Source organism: Cydia pomonella, chromosome 19 (assembly GCF_033807575.1).
Source record: "Cydia pomonella isolate Wapato2018A chromosome 19, ilCydPomo1, whole genome shotgun sequence".
Taxonomy (NCBI): domain Eukaryota; kingdom Metazoa; phylum Arthropoda; class Insecta; order Lepidoptera; family Tortricidae; genus Cydia; species Cydia pomonella.
This window is the reverse complement of record NC_084721.1, coordinates 5,042,171-5,062,751: the sequence shown is the minus strand read 5'-3', so window position 1 is coordinate 5,062,751 and position 20,581 is coordinate 5,042,171. Positions and strand designations below refer to the sequence as shown.

The window sequence follows — 20,581 nt, the reverse complement described above, 5'->3', positions numbered from 1 at the left end:
TTGAGTTTCCAAAACGTCCCGCTTGGCGCGCTCTTTCTAAATCCAATACAAAATGAGACTAAACGCAAACGCGTACGTCACGTTTGAAAATCGAATTTATTTACACTAGGGGTACTGTTCACTAAACGGGATGAGACGGGGCGAACGGAAGGCATAACTTGACATCTCAATACAACTGTCATATTTCTCACCGAGCCCGTAAACTATAATTTTCCTCAGTGTTAAAGTTTTCATTGTCATTATAAATTCCTCGTCATTATAAATTAAATTTTAGTTCACGCTATTGTGAGAGTCCCTTTTAGCTGGCGCCGAAGCAAGGACACAACCTCCATTAACATTCAACACCACCGCTTGGATATTCTGGAAATTCCGATTCAGCTTTTTATTTCGCTTTAATATTTAGTCGAGCCCGCTATATTTTTTTCAGTGGAAATTTAAAATTACCACTTTGGAATCCTTTAGAAATTTTAAATAATATATGTGACATTATCTATGAAAAGGGACCTCATTGTCGGTGGCGCTTACGCCATTATCAACGATGCTCTTATATTATAAACAACGCCGCGCTACGCAGTGCGGCGTAAGGGCCATCGACAATAAGGTCCCTTTTCATAGATAATGTCACAATTTCAAAGCCCCCAATACCTCTATATTCAGAAATATACATCTAAATAGATAATATAAATTAAGTGTGCTCATAAATGTCAAAATACTATTAAAAACAGTGTTTTAGTTCTTTGTCCAGATCAAAGAGAAAATGCACAGTAATCATATTAGATCCTGAATCCAGAAAATAAATGTGTATGTGTAAAACAATGCTATAACTAGACATCTCTATAGATGAACTGATTTTTAAAAACGCAGCTAAAATATTACGTTAATATGTTGTTACTATGTTCCTCAGGAGAATCTTCGTCAGCTTCAAACTAATTTTCGTCAAAATTGCTAGCGGAACAGAAAAAAATTACACAATAACACTTATAACGAGGCACACTTAACGAGTTAAATCGTTCCGCAGATAACTTTCCCAAGCCCGCCATGCCAGTTCGGAGCAGCTGCTCACATTCTCACACTGAAAAACTTTAGCGCAAAATGTCTGCCCTATGCTGAAAATTTATAAGCGAACCTTATCTAAAAAGCCAGTCTTTCAACGGCTTTCGCCGCGCGAGCGATGCAAAACAAAGCTTTGAATTTCGCTCCTTTGAATTTCGGTAAGGAAAATGAGAGGTTACACACGACCGTCCCATCAAAGAAGCCCCAGAGTGGTGTTATTACAATAATGTACGGCGATACCACGTGTAGAGGCTTTTAGTGCCGAGTGCGAGAGCCTTAAACGTGTTAGCCTGCGAACGAAAACATATTTTTCTCGTAACTCACTTAATGATCGGGATGGTGACGTGGCCAACGGATAACGCTTGAACATAAAGTAGATAAACTTATAACAAGATTCAATGATGTTGCACAATATATAAGGTATTTACCAACCACATACTAGTATAGATTTATACATATTAAAATAAAGAATTAAATTCTTTACTAAAGAAAAAGTGACCAAATCCACCAGTAGCCGAGGCGGAAATCGAACCCGCGTCTTCGGCTCACGTTTACGTGTTCAGCTTATAAAACTTCTCAAACCACATTTATTAAGATACCTTTAGAGGTATCTTAATAAATGTGGTTTGAGAAGTTTTACTAAAAAAATCAGATAAATTCAGATTCTTTAACAAATTCTTACTTTCCAACAACAAATATTTTTTGATTTGTCTTTAAGTAGTCACACTACTACGTACATATAAATTATAAGCTGAACACGTAAACGTGAGCCGAAGACGCGGGTTCGATTTCCGCCTCGGCTACTGGTGGATTTGGTCACTTTTTCTTTAGTAAAGAATTTAATTCTTTATTTTAATATGTATAAATCTATACTAGTATGTGGTTGGTAAATACCTTATATATTGTGCTGTTAGCAGCACGTCAATTCTGAAGGACTTTTCAAAATGTTGACGAAAAGCTTATTGATAGCCGAGCTGGTACTAAAACCACGAAGAAAAGTTCTACAACTCACGTCCTCTGGCATTAGCATCTAAATCAGTGTGAGCTCGTGACCTAAAGAAGTATATAGGAAGCTAGAGGCACAAAATATACCTAATAAATTTACCCCGCCACAAGGCGAACTTTGTCGTGAACTCCTAGAATTCCCTGTACAGTCAAGCGAATAAAGTAGGAAGCTCAAACTTTCTAAAACATATGGAAATGTAGGTAAATTTATAGAATACTAACAATTTATGCTGTTTAAATGTTACGCTGTAGAATTAGTGGCGTCTGGTGTAGGTCGGTGATTAAATAAAGGATTTTTCTCAGGACTTTTCTTCAAATTATAAACTGAAATATAATGAAAATACTACGTATCTGGTGCGATGAGTGAAGATGATATGTAAAGGAATTTCATACAGCCTTACAAGCCTAGGCCTGTAAAGCAACCTTTTTTTTGTTTTAATATGTCAATTTGTGACACAACGACTTGGCATTCAACAATTTAAAAAGTTGCAGATTCGTAAACTATTTTTAGCAGTTTAAACCTTCGAATAAAACAAATTGACATTTTTTTTTTTCATTACTAGTTTCAGAAGAGCACTTTTACAAATCTCGACGAGAAACGGGGTTGCCCGCCGCGTATTCTTAATCGACCTCGCTACGCTCGTCTATATCTACTTGACTTCAACCCTTCGTTTTCCGACCCGGCTATAGTAATATTACTGCAGATTCGAATAATCCATCTGACTAAGATTTAACTTCATAATAAAGTTCGTTTTTAGTGACTTTCAGAAGTCAAGAAAATGCGTGTGTAAGGAAAGGTTATATAAATAATTTTCAGGGCAAAGGCAAAGCTCACAGTCCGAATATAGAACAGAGTTAAGTTAGTCATTCGGGTTACGACTTTGATGAAGTCACATCACATCACTAAATAAAATAAAAACAACAATAAAAAACGTTGCTAGTATAGCCAAAACTAAAACCAAGTTTGCGCGCTCACAATACAATTTTCCTTTATTTACTATTTTCTACTGCATATCTGACAACCCCGATACTTACCTAGTTCTATGAACAACTGTTATATGTTATTTTAATTGTATTCATATCTTATATTAATAGACTTCTTAAACTAGTACTTAAAAAGAAATTTCGCGTGACAATCTGTAAATTAAGGAAGAGCGGTGTTGCCCAATATAGGCAAATTTTGCTTACCGGGTAGCAAGCACTATCCCCTACTTTATAAAGATCCGTATATTTTACGAAAACTCAGGTAAGGTGACTGTGGGCAAGACCGGCATACTTTATTTATTTTTTACATTGGAGTATTCTAGCTCCGTTAATTATTCACTTACGTGACCGCTTGTAATCACATACGATGAAGAATTTCATATATAATAATTAAGCTATAGTGACAGATCATTTTAATCATTAATTAAGCAAAAACAATAGTATTTTTAAAAATTCGGCGAGTAGACGGACTTCCCGTGTAGTTTAAGGTAAGTCCGTCTAGTAACGTTATCAGCCATACTATGGGTGCTTATGTGTTCGTATTAGAATCCTTACAAAGAATGAAACCAGACAATGAAAAGTGTACTCTAAACTTGTTAATATAGGGTTTAGATTCGAAATAAACACAATTTTTCTTATTAAAAGGTAAGTCCGGCATATACTACGTAAATGGGGTGGTAAACCTTTTTTGGAAAATAATTATACGTACTTATTTTTTTTCTTCTCAAATAAAATACCAATAGTCATTTTAAATTTACTCGTTGTTTTAAATTTACGGAGATCAAAGAGGGTTACATAAATAAGCTCATAGGAGTAGCAAGTTTAAATCAAATAGTGATTGGCAAATCAAATTCCATAACACAAGTAGGTACCCTACATACGTAAATTTTCAGGATAAGTAAGGCGAAGAACCCACGTCACATAGCGGCGTGGCACACGCGGTACAGCGTTGGCGTGGCGCGTAACCTTGTATCACGGTGTAGGCAAATCGCCTAAATCACGATAAGTACAATAAATGTTCCGAAATAAAAAATACGTATGGACTCGTATGGCTGCAGTGATTTTAATCTTCAAAACTATCAAGAAAATATGACTGTACAACCGTATTCTAAAATTCAAGAGGAGTAAAAAGGGTAATAATATGTGTCATAGGTATAATAATATAACATATGAAGGCCCGAATCCCGGTAGGGGCATTTGCTTGTATAATCTACACAGATATTTGTTCCTTCAGTCATGTTTGTTTTTTATATATTTATCTATATGAGTTTCTATATGTCGTCGCCTAGCATCAATAGTAAAAGCTAAGCTATGCTTAGCTTGCGGCCAATATTTATTCATTTATTTACTTAATAGGTATTTTCTTATTTGTATTTTCGGTTACATAGTGCTGAGGATAAAGAACACATTTCTTTACTAGTTTCGAGATTAAAATTGTTCATAAATACAAAATACAAACATCATACGCAATGTCGTAAAAATGCGTATCTGTAGTAACCTTATAAAATCGCAATAAATAATATTGAAGCCATTTAACAGTTGGTAACCTCTGATTCAAGGAAAGTCCGGCATATGACGGACTTGCCTTGTGCATAGTAGACGGACTTTCCAACTTAGCAAAATTTTAATGTGATGAATGATGGAACGTATAATTACAAAACTAGGCCAATATCTTATAATTTAAACACATAATAAAGATTGCCGGGTCTTATATTACTTACGTAGTCGAGTTCTGGTGCAAAATCTGATCACAAACTATTTTTAACAATTTTATTTGCAAAGACTGTCGCACTATCACTTCGAGTTCCATACACGTAATGACTTGTTTACGCGGATTGCTCTGAAGTTCGTTGTCACAGCACCATCTGTTTTAGAGTGAGGGAACTAGCGCGAAAAACTGACTTATAAACTCGACGCCAAAGCGGCAAACGCTTTCTAATTCAAGAGTTATAATGTGTTGACGGACTTGCCTTGTAGACGGTCTTGCCCACAGTGACCTTACAACATTTTTTGCTCTTTATGAATTATGACCTTAGGAATGCGTGGTTAAAATTTGTCGGGTTTAATTAGGTAAAAAAGACTAATTTTTTTTGGATCGATGTTTTCAGCTGTCAACGCTCGCGTTTTTTTTTAAGTATAACAACTTACTATATCCTCTAGGTGCCCAAAGACATGTAAAAAGGACTCCCGTTCTATAATTCGAAATTCGAATCCTATAATTCGAAAAATCAAAATTCCATTTGTCTTTGCAAGTTTTAATTTGTGGGTGGATAAAAGTTAAGTCACCTAATTTCAACACAAGACTATCAAAGAAACTAACCTACAAACGGACCCCATAGCGACATGTAATAAACCGTCACAAATTGTGTACAAATTGCCTCAACCCAACTGAGTTCCCATCAAGTATTTTACTACCTCTACCGTGTTACAGTCAATGCATAATTCAGGAGGCATAATTTTAACTGTAGTCTGAGCTATGCGATTTATGGCCACATCAAACGTAAGGCTTCCTTTCTACTGTGGTTTGGATGAGCTAGTATTGGTTTACATGTTGCTGTAAAGAAAAAAAAATGCAATTTTTTCATGCAAATTAAACGGTATTTCATTTTGATTTCTGCGATATGGGTTCGTTTATTTTGGTTGCGTATAACCCTAACACTAACACACTAACAGTACTGGTAACTAACCCAGGTCGGAATAGTTCCAACCAATCCAAAATTATTTAAGAATAAAGAGTCATTTCATATATAGAAAACTTGTAAGAATGTTAAAAGAAACTGTCATTACCTAAACGCGCACACTGTTTATTTGTATTGGAGTGAATGAGATAGCATACTCATGTCGTATGGGCAAGAAAACTATTTAAATTAAAAAATGTGGATTATTTGTGTAATATTACTCGTTAGCGGTTTAAGTGTAAATGTTTTGAAATTGTGATTTTAATTGCAAACCCATAAGTCAAAAAATTAAGGCAATTTAAGACAAATCTTTGTAATTATTTTTTATCGAGCTGATTTCGTTCAATCATGTATGAAGTACGGCCACGGCCTTAGAAATATAATGAATATGAATATATATAACATTACACCACTTCCAATATGGAAAGTTTGCCCAATTGCTCGCTAGATGGCGCTAGCGTTGAATTAGTAATTCACAGTTTCATGGCATGAATCAGATATTAGTATGCAAAACGTTCGCTAGATGGCGGTGGCGTCGAGATAGGACGCGCAAGCGTTTGTTTTCCATAGAATATGTAAATTCTAGGTTTGATATTTTATTTATTTGATAGATTCGACAGGTGACGCGGTTATGCTTTATGGCTATGCAAAGTATTCAGCTACTCCGTGTACTTAGTTCGTGCTGAGGGTGTTTGCTCCTGCATACTCTTGTAGGTCTGCACTAATACCTTTTCTGTGCTCTGTTACTTAGTCTGTAAAATTCGCCAAGGTTGAAAATAAACTACTTGTCGTTAACTACTGTCTTTCGCTGATTGAAATGCCTCATCGATCCCGCCACTTACACATGTATTTTTTTCTTTACTAAAACAAATGGTAACATCACTTTCAAGCACTGGGTGTTGACAGCCAATTAAGCATTAAAAGCCGGCGTTTTTTATTGTTATAACTAATAATGGCTCCTCTACACGATGGCCCAGCGCAGGCCAGTCCAAGGGGCGCATTTATGCGTTAGAGGGAGTAAGTGATATTGCTATCTCATTCCACCGCGTAGCTGCATCCTTTAGACTGGCTTACGCTGGGCCATCGTGTAGAAGAGCCCTAACAGGCTATGACTTTAATCTATATTTGCTATAGATATGATTTGTGAATGGCAAAAGTGACGTTTCTAGTTGTAGAAATGTCACTTTTGACATTGACAGATTATATCAATAACAAATCCAGATCAAATTAATATTTTTTTATTGCAATCAGAACACGCCTCCAGGTCTATTATTCTTTACCTATACATATTTATATTATAACTAGAGGCAATGGAAACAAGAGTAGTATCAATCAAGGACGCATCATTCACGGAGAGCGATATGAAAACAATATTATTTTTTTATTTACTTTTATCCGTTTCCACTTCAGTGTGAACGGTGCTCGAGTTCAACAAACTATTGAACGCAACGTTTTACCGTGTTTCCAACATGCTTCGTATCCATCCCATTTTTATGTGTTGCGTAGCTGTTGGCGACAAAACGGTTCAGGGTATCGTTAAATTGCTGATCTAATTCCGAAATAAGAAAAATTTTAGAGTCTTTAAAGTCATGTCATATTGTTTAATGATTTATAAACGGTAAGTTTAAAGTCTAATTAACTAATAAACTAATGCTTTTGTGAGCTGCAGACGTAGGGAACCTTCATGGCTGCGACATAAAAAAAAAAAACAAATACAAACATAAATATACTTATCAAACTACCTGACAATTTTTCATGAGAATTGGTTGGAAATGTGACCCAATAGTCGAGAAAAACCGGACATACAAAAGCATTTTGTCTAAGCTGTGCCCCTAGTGTAAATTTATTCGATAGCTGCTTAACTTGCGTTGCGATGCTTAACTTGCGTTAAGCATCGCAACGCTTGTGTCAATGATAAATATACAGCCCGAATTCGAAAGAAATTCGAAGAATGAGGTACAATAACGATAAGTTCTGGTTTTAGATAAGTTCTCATTTAGATATCGTTTGTATGTCGTATAATTGACAGAAGTAGCTCGATTCGGGCAACCAATGTCACTTTGACGTTAGAAATATCGTAGATATATCTTATTGGGATCACATCGGAATCGAAATAAACGTCAATTTCGACTTGTCGTTAAGTTATCGATCTTTTAAAGATCTTTCCAAGATCTTAAACGTGTCTTAATCATTCTTCAAATCGGGCTGATAATCTGAATCGTTGATGTATTCACTGTTGGATATCACTATATATCTTCTTAATTGGATCGGTGGCTGTGGCACATTAATTATTTTATAACATACTCTGCAAAGCTAATTATAATATGATTTGTAGAACATGAAATTACCATAACTAACCAGTCACGCGCGGTAAAATTACGAGTAAATTAGTGTTTGAACATTAAATCTATACAAACTGCTTCTAGTTAGTACTTTGTATAAGTGAAGATATAAAATATACTTAAAAATAAAAGTAACATTATGCATGTTTTGTAAAGTAATCCGTTCAAGTCATTGGGTTTTTATATTATTACTACAGAGAACTCATACCGAACAATGAAATTGTCGAAATCGCAACCTGTGCCCCGCGAACAAAACGTCCTAAGTGCCTTGAAATTCATGGCGCTTACGCGTTTAGGTCACGATATTCACGCTACGCTTTGATTGTTTGTTGTCAAAACAACAATAAATACTCACCCACCCGACTATATCAGATCCAAATTTCATTTTATAACTGCCCGAACAGGTTGCACCCTTCGCGAGTCCCGTAGTCTCAAGCTTACTGTTCCTTGTCATAGTTCTGGTTTTGTCTCTAACTCTTTTACCGTTCAGGCGATCCGGCTTTGGAATGATCTCCCACTCAACATCAGACAGGCTCAAACCAAGCTCTCGTTTAAGCGTATGTTACGCAAGCACTTTTTCGACAAGCTCTCTGGTTAATTGTCCCTTCTTAGTCATAGTATTTTTTGCACCGGGCACATAAATTAATATATATATATTAATTTATGTGCCCGGTGCAAAAAATAAAATATACATACATATGTAATAAAATTAAATATACATACATATGTATGTATATTTAATTTTAGTATATTTATGTAAGTTTATAACCGTTAGTATGTATTATTTATCGCTATTTTGCTTGTTGTAAGTTACTTATTCTGTTTTTTTTTGTTTAATGCCTGCACGTACTACTGTTTCTGTTTAGCCTGATGGTTGACTGGTAGAGAATGCCTTTAGGCATTAAGTTCGCCATTTGTACTTTATTTGTTATATTGTGCAATAAAGTTTAAGTAAATAAATAATAAATAATACTCGTCCTTGTGCCGGTCATTTACGTAGTAATAATAGTTCAATGGTTCAAGTATCTACACTAAAACAAACTTGTGCGCGAGAGAACTCATAAAATTGTGTAACTTGTAATAATTATGATATTTTACTTACTTTTAAGTATTTTAAGGCGAAGATAGCTCGACATTTTTCACTCCTTAACGAGTAGCTTGGTTGTGGACCGACGTAGACTCAATCAATCAATCAAATCATTTATTTGTTAGAATACAGTCAAGTGGATGTTATCAAATACATTTCAAAGAACAGTGTATTCAGCCAGCTAACGGGCATACAAATCTTATATTCATAAATAAAATTAATCTAATGTCTACTACATTATACTAAATTTAATAACTATGCGGAATATGGTCAAAATATTCATTTAAAGAGTAAAAAGCATTTTGTACTAAAATGTCCAATAAATGTTTCCTAAATACAGGCACTTCAGATTCTCTTATTGAATTGGGTAATTTATTATACAATTTGGGTGCCATACCATAAACACTTTTTGCACGCAGGCCTGTTTTTAATTGCTGATATGAGATTTTGTGTCGCTGCCGTGCACTATTATAATTAAATTGATTAATATTTAATTTAACATACATAGCAATTTCAAAAATATATAAACACGGTACAGTTAATATTTTCAAATTAATAAAATATGGCTTGCATGAAAGATTCGAAACATGTCGAGCAATCTTCGACTTAGATTACATAAGTGACCCGATTTAATACATTTAATATGCCTGTACCTCACTGAAGTTTTGTTATTAAATTTATCTTCAAATATAGCGTCGCATAAGTCCAATTCAATTATTAAGTTTCTGAAGCTTATGACTGATAAGTTTGGAAGATATATTATCGATACTTTAAAGTCTTAGAGGATTTAAGGAGGTGAGGAGTCACCTTTATGAGCTTATCCCTCTGTAGAAAACCTCGGCCAATGGTAATATTTACCCCCGCAAAATCGGTGTGTTTTGGACTGTTTTGTACATAAAAGCGTCTCCAGTTGTTAAATCCTCCAAGTTTAAGGAATTAAATTGCTAGCTAACTCTATTCTCAACTTTCTAGATGTCAAATAAGATCACTACTAGAGTATTATCTCTATATTACAATTTTCATAAATCAGTATCAAATCTCTTTGGAAAACCGCCACAATACCGTTTTAAATGCAGAATCGAGTATCCGAACGTTTTACGAGTACACCGAGCAGTTCATTTCTTATAAGCAAAATCGATACTCGCTCAGCTGCTTGCCGCCAAGTTGTTTCATTAAATTCAAATTTCGTGTTGTACTTATTAATTCAGCGAAGCGTTCTCCCCGCACGTCGGGACTCGGCGCTGCTTTTTATATTCTTGTCGTATCCACGTCGGACGGAAGTTTTCGCGAATTCCGAAGCTGTCGGAAAGGGTTTCGCGATATGAGATTGCGATAATTGACAAGTTTTATTGTGTGAGAGAGAACGGATGTTTGCTTTTCTTTTTCTTCCTGCTTTTAGAGAGCAATAAGGCTTTGTCGTAAACAACTGTTGGCTTACTGGGGTGGCTTTTTGCTTAGCGTTGAAACTTGAAGGACGATACGTAAGCTAGAAAGAATTATGGAGTTTTCTTTATGAAAAAAATGTTTTACTCCAAGAATTATTATAATAATAAACTCTAAATATAGTTGGAAATAAGAGACTCTTTTTCTTTGGTGTTATTCTACGTGCAGACTTATGCGGTATCTTGATGCATGTCTAGAATACTAAGCATCAGAAAATGAAGGTATTTTTACGAAAATCTTTAAGAATCTGGTCCTTTTGTCTCCGAATAAAGTACTTAACGTCTGTCTTAATGCTATTTCTGAGCTAAATGTATTACAAACACGAAAGTTAATGTAGGAACACAAGATATCAACATGGGACATAGTCGTTACGTGACATAAAAGCAAAGTTGAGTGCTAAACCGATTATATTACAACAATTAAGTTTCCAAGTTCATGTTTAGACGTTCTCGTAAAGTTGCCTAAATAATCACATTTCTCAGAGCTCCAACTTGGCCCGTCTGTTATGTATGGGACGCGCCAAACTCACATAATGAAGGAAACTGATACTTTACTTCTATCTTCGCTTAATGATTGCTCATTAATTTCACATAATAACCTTGCCTGTCGTTAGATGCGATAATAATTATGTATGTGATGATAATTATCGCTATACCTACTTAGTAGACATATAGTTTGTTTATAAGATTTAGGGGCTCCATAAAATGTTACCGTGCATACCATTTATTTTCTGAAATAGACCCAGTTCTTCTTCCTCGCGTTGTCCCGGCATTTTGCCACGGCTCATGGGAGCCTGGGGGCTTGACAACTAATCCCAAGATTTGGCGAAGGCACTAATTTTTACGAAAGCGACTGCCATCTGCCCTTCCAACCCAGAGGGTAAACTAGGCCTTGTTGGGATTAGTCCGGTTTCCTCACGATGTTTTCCTTCACCGAAAAGCGACTGGTAAATATCAAATGATATTTCGTACATAAGTTCCGAAAAACTCATTGGTACGAGCCGGGGTTTGAACCCGCGACCTCCGGATTGCAAGTCGCACGCTCTTACCGCTAGGCCACCAGCGCTTCTCCTGAAATAGACACAGTTAAGAGCAAGTAAATGTAGCACCACATTTACGTGTACTTTCTATATGCCATTTCTACATAATTTTTTAATTAATTCTAATAATATCAGCCGAACCCCTGTTTGAGCCAAAGCACGCCAAAATATTTGCAAGCTCGTTTAGGAGTCAAGGATAATTCTTCAGACATTCTTCAAATACTCCAGTAAAATATGTGGAAAATCGGGTTTTGTGCAAAATAGGCCGTTGTGCATGCATGCCGCCTACTTCAAGTGAAGTTTGACGGGTATCTTGATCGCGGCTCAGCACGAATGAGTGATGAAGGCTGCCGTGGCCTTGAATGAATATACCTAGCTTTAGTCTACATTTTCTCGTCATAGAAACATCATCATCTTCCAAACATGGTCCCGGCTAATCGCCACGGCTCATAAGAGCCAGGGGTACACTCTGCAACTAGTCTCGCTCTCAAGATTTGTGATAGGCTCTAGTTTTTACGTAAACGAGTGCCATCGGATAATTCCGGCTCTCTTATAATAGGTATTTTTCTTCATCAAAAGCGACTAGTACATATTAAATAATATTTTTGCATTGGTATGTACGAACCGCGATTACAACTCGCGCCCTCCGGGTTTAACCTAACACGCTTTACCGCCAGGCTGCCAACACTCTTGGTAACATAACTTTTATTCGTATTTTTCTGGCGTGACTGCGGTTATTTATATGATTTCCCAAACAGGTCTTCGACACGTGACATCAACCGTGTTTAAAAAAAAGTTTAGTTGCTATCGCGATCTTGTTGTGACTTTTGTTAAGGGCATATTTTGTTAAAATACAAAACATTCCAATTTATTTACCGTAGATGCTATCAAGAAATCGTTTTTTAGGGCTCCGTAGCCAAATGGCAAAATACGGAACCCTTATAGACTCGTCATGTCCGTCTGTCTGTCCGTTTATGTCACAGCCACTTTTTTCCGAAACTTTAAGAACTATACTGTTCAAACTTGGTAAGTAGATGTACGAGTATTCTATGAACCGCATTAAGATTTTCATACAAAAATAGAAAAAAAAAACAATAAATTTTGGCGGTTCCCCGTACTTAGAACTGAAACTCAAAAATTTTTTTTTCATCAAACCCATGCGTGTGGGGCATGGATAGGTCTTCAAAAATTATATTGAGGTTTCTAATATCATTTCTTTCTAAACTAAATAGTTTGCGCGAGAGACACTAAAAGTGACACTTCGAAAGTGGTAAAATGTCCCCCCCCCCGTAACATCTAAAATAAGAGAATGATAAACCTAAAAAAATATATGATATACATTAATTACCATGCAAACTTCCACCGAAAATTGGTTTGAACGAGATCTAGTAAGTAGTTTTTTTTTAATACGTCATAAATGGTACGGAACCCTTCATAGGCGAGTCCGACTCGCCGCTTTTATCTTTGAGAATTTATTCCACAAATATACGATCAAAGAGAATTGAACAATTAAACGATTTTATCAATTAATTCGTCATTATCTTTTTTAAAGAGACGCCTTACGTCATTAATGTGCTTTTAAAGTCTTCATCCATGTCTTGTCGTTTCTGATCACTACACGTTAACAACGTATAGATTCCATACGAGCATCGATCAAACAAGCGAGTAAACTTGTTCAAGTAAGTTACGCACAAGTAGCTGACTCATAAAGCTGGCTTGTTTAAACAATATGATGTATAGGTGTGTACGATTCCTTGGTGCGGCGTCGACGCCATGACTTACGATCGCGAGCTACACCCACTTAACTGTTACATATTGCTTCGCTTAACTCAAAACCGGCTGAGAAAGAATTACGTTCGGAAGTACGCTGCAGGCCGCGGATGTTCGTACGCCAACGCAGATACATTACACGCCGAGCCGTATAAATTGCATGTAGTGATGTGCCGTGGGAATACCTTCCTAAGTCTGGGAATTATTTCAGATACGTTTACCCAAAATAATATTATGGTTGAACGACGGTTGATGTGATATAGGTAGGTAAGTATTCGTATTAAAAAGGTTCATCATAAACATATTAAAAATAATGAAATCTTCCGATTTGATATATTTACCTTAGAAAAAATTAAAAGTGGAAAAATTAATTGTCTCGGGCGGGACTCGAACCCATGACACTGGATCACTAGCCTATGCTCTGCCAACTGAGCTACCGATACCACACTCGTGACAGCGAATATTTCCACCATATGGTCTTTAGGGCCTCCAGTGACATCTACAGTAAAAATGTTACATTTAATTAAATTAATTTAATCTCAATAGACACCAATGGACCATAATGGTTAGTAACATTTAAGATATAAAACTAAGTGTTAGTAGAACAAAAACAAAAAGGGAACAGTACAGCAAAAAAAAAGTAAAAGGCTTAAAGTTTTGGTATATTACCTATTACTATATACTACTATACTAAGTAGAAGAAAAACATACTTAAAATTTTATTTACGGCTTTTACTTATTGTTATTATTATCCTATTCATTGTTCCTAGTATTGCAGCGCGCTATACATACTCGTACATACACATGGGGTTTTTTTCCCCGATGCATCACTATTTAAACGCCACTTAAACGGCAAATTATAAGTGTACCTACTTGCAAAAAACAAACAGGTTTTCTAGCTAATAGTGAAGTAGAGAAACGATTGCGGCATACTTGATTAACGTCGTTAATTACAGTGACCTAACTAGTACACGCTTTGTAGTTTGGTGTTTAGAGGATGGCTGTTTTATTTTTATACAAAATCTCATTCTTTCGAGCTATTAATTTGTTTCGAATGGTAGTTACTGATCTATTTAGTAGTATTTCTCCCCATTTTGCTTTATTCTCGTAGTCTTTTGTTGAAACTGGAATGTTAAGAATGCTCTACTTATCGCATCAAGACGCAAGCTACTTACGTAATAATATCAATGATGATTTTATTGCATGTATTCACTTAAGGTTTCTTACTTTGAGTATAGTTCGCATTTACTCTATAACTCACTTAGACACTACTCACTAGGACAGACAGGTCGTCAAACCTTTATGCTTTGTATGCTTAATTTTAACATAATCATTTTTTAGTTTTTAATTGAAATTTTCGTTATTAAATTCATAAAGGATCTTAGGCAGCCATTAAAGACGAAAAGAAATGTAATTATTTTTCATTTTAACCTTTTATATAATAAAATCAACTTATTTGATAAAACTTTCGACGAAATTATGTTGACGAGAAAAAAAATAATGTAACAAGATTGAATAATAATGAAATTAGTAAGACTTATTTTCAGCAGGCGTGCTCAGTGCCAATTAAAATATCTGTAAGCATAATTAATTATTATCCGATTAAACCAAGGCTCAACTGAGTTTATAAAAAAAATTTTGCTATCCATTTTTTCAACGTCATTTTAACTTTTAATTAAAGCTTTCATGTATCAAGATACCAAGGTAGATAGCCAAGATATAGTATATGTTTCTGAACGCAACCATGTATACGACCGAATGATTTTATTACTGTATCCATTCGCCGACTCACTCACTCTCTTCTTTCTCAACAACTCCACGGTTAACATCGCTCTGTATTTAATATCCGTTTTTTTAGTGAAAATACACAGTTTTCATCGATAAAAAGTGACTTTTAATTATCCACCAACATAAATGGTGCCGAAACAAGTGTAGTTCGAGTAAAAGTTGCAATATTTCAAGAAACTTGACGCCGCGTGTGAAGTGCCGTTCGGACTTAAAATCTCTCATCGTGCGGATATATCACCGAAATATTAACGCCAAGTCGCGCCTCACAGCAAACGAGAAAGTTTTTAGTGATATTTCAAAGCCGCCACATCAAATTGAGCAAAATTTTATTTTCACCGACCAAGCCCATTCTCGGAATTTGGTGAATTCAAGGACAAACCGAAAAGGGGCAGAATGAACAATTTTGGAGCGAAGATCAGACCATTCACTCAAACATCGTGAAACGTCATTCGAATCTGACATCCGCCGTCAATGTCATAATTGACACTTCATTCTCTACTCCCTTGTTTACAATTGAACATCAAAATGAAAAATAATACCAAATCCAACGAAATAAAGAAAATAAAGGCACAGATCGCGTGGTGTAAAGGATATACAACCAAAATAGAAAAACTTTTAGACGAACCGGACAAGCCTTTAGACTTTGAAACAGCACAAATTAGATTGGAACAAACAGAAGCCAATCTCAAAAAATACAACGACTTAGCGCTGGAGCTAGCCATCTTGACTGAAAAGGATTCATCTGAAGATTTTGAAGAAGAGGATGAACACGAGGAGCGAACAATAATCGTCATCTCGAGATTACGGAAACTAACCTCAACAGTATCGAAAACAACTACGTCTTCGTCATCGTCAGAAACAACAGTGGATACCACGGGCGTGACTAGTTACCATGGTGGAGTACGGTTACCGGAAATCGACATTCCTGCGTACGACGGGAAGGATTACACTAAATACGTCGCATTCATCGAGCTCTTCGACGCGATAATAGACTCCAGTGACAAGTTGAAACCAGTGCAAAAACTTTTCTATTTGAAAAAATACCTAAAAGGTGAAGCTTTAGCCTTAATAGAAGGACTTCCCTTAACCAGTGAATCATATGGTAAAGCCAGAGAACTAATTAAATTGCGTTATGATAACAAATTTTTAGTAATAACAAATCACATTCAAGCTATAATAGATAGCACACCCATTGCAAAAGGTACTGCCAGCAACCTGAGGGAACTTGTTGCCAATACTCGTCAGCATCTAGGTGCTCTTAAAGCCTTAGGTCAGCCAATAGAACAATGGGACTTAATTGTACTAACTATTATCTTAAAAAAGGTGGATCAGTTTTCGTGCAGAGCCTATCATCAGGAACGGGACAGTGACAAGATGCCAAATCTTGAAGATTTCTTGTCATTTGTGGAGAGGAGAGCCAGCAGCTTTGAAGAAAGCCAGCAAAGTGAAGGTAAGTCACATACATATCAAACTAAAAGTGCTAAAGTGTGTAATGTGGCCAATGTATCAGTACCTTCATGCTTATGTTGCCAAGCAACAACACATAAATTGTTTTGTTGCCCAATTTTTGCAGCACAATCCCCCAATGAAAGACGGGAGCTTGCTACCAAACACAAATTATGTAACATATGTTTAGGTATGCACAAAAATAAATGTAAATTTCATTTCAAATGCTCCACATGTCAAAGTAAAGCTCACAACACATTGTTACATGTTGAATCTGAGCCAAAAGTTACCAGTTGCCATGTAAACTCAACAAATGCTGATGTTACTGATCTATTGCCCACCATTAAGGTCAAAGTCTTAGGGCCAGATGGAAAGTCATATATTACAGCAAGAGGTTTGATTGATTGTGGCAGCCAAGTTTCTTTCATGACAAATAAGCTTGCCAAAGCCTTGAATTTGCAGCCAATAAATAAAAATCTCAGCATTTCAGCCCTACAGTGTCAATCTAATCTTACATCAAAGGCTGTAAATGCCAAATTTGAGTCGCTGCATTCAGATTACAGCTTGCAAGTAACATGTTCACTTGTGGACAAAATCACAACACAATTGCCAGAAAACCAAATAGATACAAGTAAATTCACAATACCAAATTCTGTTGTACTAGCAGACAATGATTGGTCAATTCCAGGTGATATTTCATTCTTGTTTTCTGCCAGCATATTTTGCAAAATATTATTGCCCAGCAAAACCAAAATCTCAAATACTGAACTTTATCTCATCGGTACAGAATTTGGTACAGTAATATCTGGAGACACTCCATGTCATAATGGAGCAACAACCTGCCATCATGTTTCATTGCATGTGGCCACCCATGAGGCCAATGATAATATTGAGCACCTCCTAACAAAGTTTTGGGAAACAGAAGTTGTTCCTGAAATGAAATCGGAGGTTACAATAAAGCAGAACTCCTGTGAGGCCGAGTTTCAACGCTCGGTACAATTAATTGATAACAAGTTTCAGGTGTCTCTTCCACTTGCTCAGCCCATGGATCAACTTAATCTTGGCAATACCTTTCCAATTGCTTTCAAAACCCTTAATTGTATAGAAAAACGATTCAAAAAGGACCAAAAATTGCACGAAAGGTACAAAGAATTTATAAATAAATATATAGAGCTTGGTCATGCTAAAGTGCTGCCGCTAACAAACTCAAATAAGCAACAATTGTATTTCATGCAACATTTACCTGTCATTAGAGAGGACAGGAAAACAAATAAGGTTAGAGTAGTTTTCAATGGAAATACTAAGGCAGGCAAAGAGTACAACAGTCTTAATGATGTGTTACTAAATGGCCCTAAAGTTCAAAAAGACCTGTTTGATATATTGATATCATTCAGAGTTCACAAGTATGTCATGATGGCTGACATCCAAAATATGTACAGAGCTATAAGAATAGACCCCAAGTTTCATCACTTGCAAAATATCTTATGGCACAATAACAACAATGAGTTAATTATCATTCAATTACAGACTGTGACCTATGGACAAAAAAGTTCGAGTTTCCTGGCAACAAGATGCTTAGAGGAGCTGGCAGCAAGGTATGAGACGGAGCTTCCTAAAGCAGCAGAGGTGATCCGCACTGCCATGTATGTGGATGATGCCCTCTTCGGAGCAGACTCCATTAAGGATGCATTGGAGGTAAGAGACCAATTTACTAACTTGCTGTCTCATGCAGATTTCCATCTGCACAAGTGGGCAGCCAATGATCCCAAACTGCTGACTGGTATCTCTCCCGAATCTTGCTACGCTGATGATCACCAGCTCTCCATGAAAACTGATCTCAAAGCCTTAGGCATGGTATTCAATCCCAATCAAGATGTTTTCAAAATTAATTATCCCAACAAAGAAATACAACATTGGGACAAGCGCTCAATCCTTAGCTTCATTGGATCCTTTTTTGATCCTTTAGGGCTGGCAGGGCCTATAGTTGTCAGGGCCAAGCAATTTCTACAAGATCTTTGGAGGCAAAACTTGGACTGGACCTCTCCAATACCAGAGGAATTCTTAAGTAAATGGATTAAATTTCACAAAGAAATATTGGAGATGCCAACTATACAAATACAAAGGCATGTAATGCCTACCAAGGATCAAGTAGAAATCATAGGGTTTTGTGATGCCTCATCCAAATCTTATGGAGCATGTATATATGTAAGAACCTTTCAAAATGGAAAGGCTACAATGAACCTGCTATGCAGCAAATCAAAAATAGCCCCGATGAAAAATGAACTTACAATTCCAAAATTAGAATTAAATGCTGCAGTGTTGCTAGCAAAATTATTTGATAAGGTAAAACAAATTTTGGCAAATGTAAAAATAACTGCAAAATATTTACTATCCAACTCAAAGGTTACTTTGTGCTGGATCAAGTCAAATAAAGAATCACTACCTGTTTATGTAAAAAACAGAATACAGATAATAAATAATGTAACTAGTGATTGCATTTGGAGCCATATTGATGGAGCAACCAACCCGGCTGATGTCTTATCTAGAGGTTGTAGTGCACTCGTCCTCGCCAAAAATGACTTGTGGTGGCATGGTCCCCATGACTTTCTGGACCCTAACTACCATCCCCAGCCATTCACAGTCACCAACAGCTCAGAAAATACTAATGATACTTTCAGCAGCCACCTAGCCTGTTTGATTGCTACACCAAATGAGCCAGAATTACTTAAAAAATACTCATCATGGATAAAGTTGCAAAGAGTACATGCTTGGATTTTAAGATTCTATAATAATTGTAAAAATTCAAATAATAAAAATAATGGTAATCTCTCTGTAAGTGAAATCCAACAATCTAAATACAAAATTGTATCACTCTTGCAACATGAGTATTTTAAAGAAGAAATACACTGTATAAATAATAAATTACCAATTAAAAGTAATTTAAAAAGCTTAGTTCCATTTTTGGATGCAAACAATGTATTAAGAGTAACAGGAAGATTGCAAAATGCAAATATCCCATATGCACAAAAGCATCCAATGATTTTGCCCAAAAAATGTTTTGTGACTAGTTTAATAATCCAATATGAGCACAAGTCCTTATTACATGGTGGTTTAAAAGATACAATTAGCAGCCTAGCTCAGACATACTGGATTATTAACTGCAATAAAGAAGTCTCTAAAATAATTGGAAAATGTATCACTTGCTATAGATTTAAAGCTCAAGCTGCCTCACAGCTAATGGGGTCTTTGCCCTTCGATAGAGTAAATGAGGCCAAAGTATTTGATGTTATTGGTATAGATTATTGTGGGCCTTTTAGCATCAAACAGTCTTCACTGCGAAGAAGCATTGTCACAAAAGGTTATGTCTGTGTATTTGTGTGCTTTGCCACTAAAGCTATCCACTTAGAACTAGTCTCGGACATGACCACCCCAGCCTTCATTGCTGCATTAAAAAGGTTTACAGCCAGGCGTGGTTATCCATCCAAAATCTTTTGTGACAACGCTAAAACGTTTATTGGAGCTGACAATTCTCTTAAAGAGCTTTCAAATTTAAGCTCTAAAGAGCATCAAGATCATGTCACAGATTATGCAGTTTCAAAAAATATAGACTTTAAATATATTCCTAGCTATTCACCTACATTTGGAGGCCTCTGGGAGGCAGCCGTGAAAAGCTCAAAAAAGCATTTTAAGCGGGTCATAGGTAACAGCTTATTTACTTATGAAGAATTTAATAGTATCATAGTGATGACAGAAGGGATCCTTAACTCAAGACCCATAACGCAAATGTCTAGAGATCCTACAGACTTTACATACCTGACCCCAGGTCACTTCTTAATTCAAAGACCAATAAATAGCATTCCTGAGCCTGACATAACATCCATACCTCAAAATAGGTTGCGATTATGGCGCCGTTGCGCACAAATACATCAAAATTTCTGGAAGGCTT

The 20,581-nt window shown here is 36.1% G+C and overlaps 2 protein-coding genes across 3 annotated transcripts in view; both read left to right on the top strand.

The window, feature by feature from the left end:
• Positions 1–20,581, top strand: part of LOC133528226 (hemicentin-1-like) — a 189,280-nt gene that overhangs the window by 58,517 nt on the left and 110,182 nt on the right. The window lies entirely within an intron of this gene.
• LOC133528224 (uncharacterized) lies at positions 15,132–18,271 on the top strand. Its single transcript, XM_061865503.1, has 2 exons — positions 15,132–16,639; positions 18,163–18,271. The coding sequence occupies exons 1-2, from the start codon at positions 15,715–15,717 to the stop codon at positions 18,234–18,236; spliced, it is 999 nt and encodes a 332-aa protein (XP_061721487.1). The 5' UTR covers positions 15,132–15,714; the 3' UTR covers positions 18,237–18,271.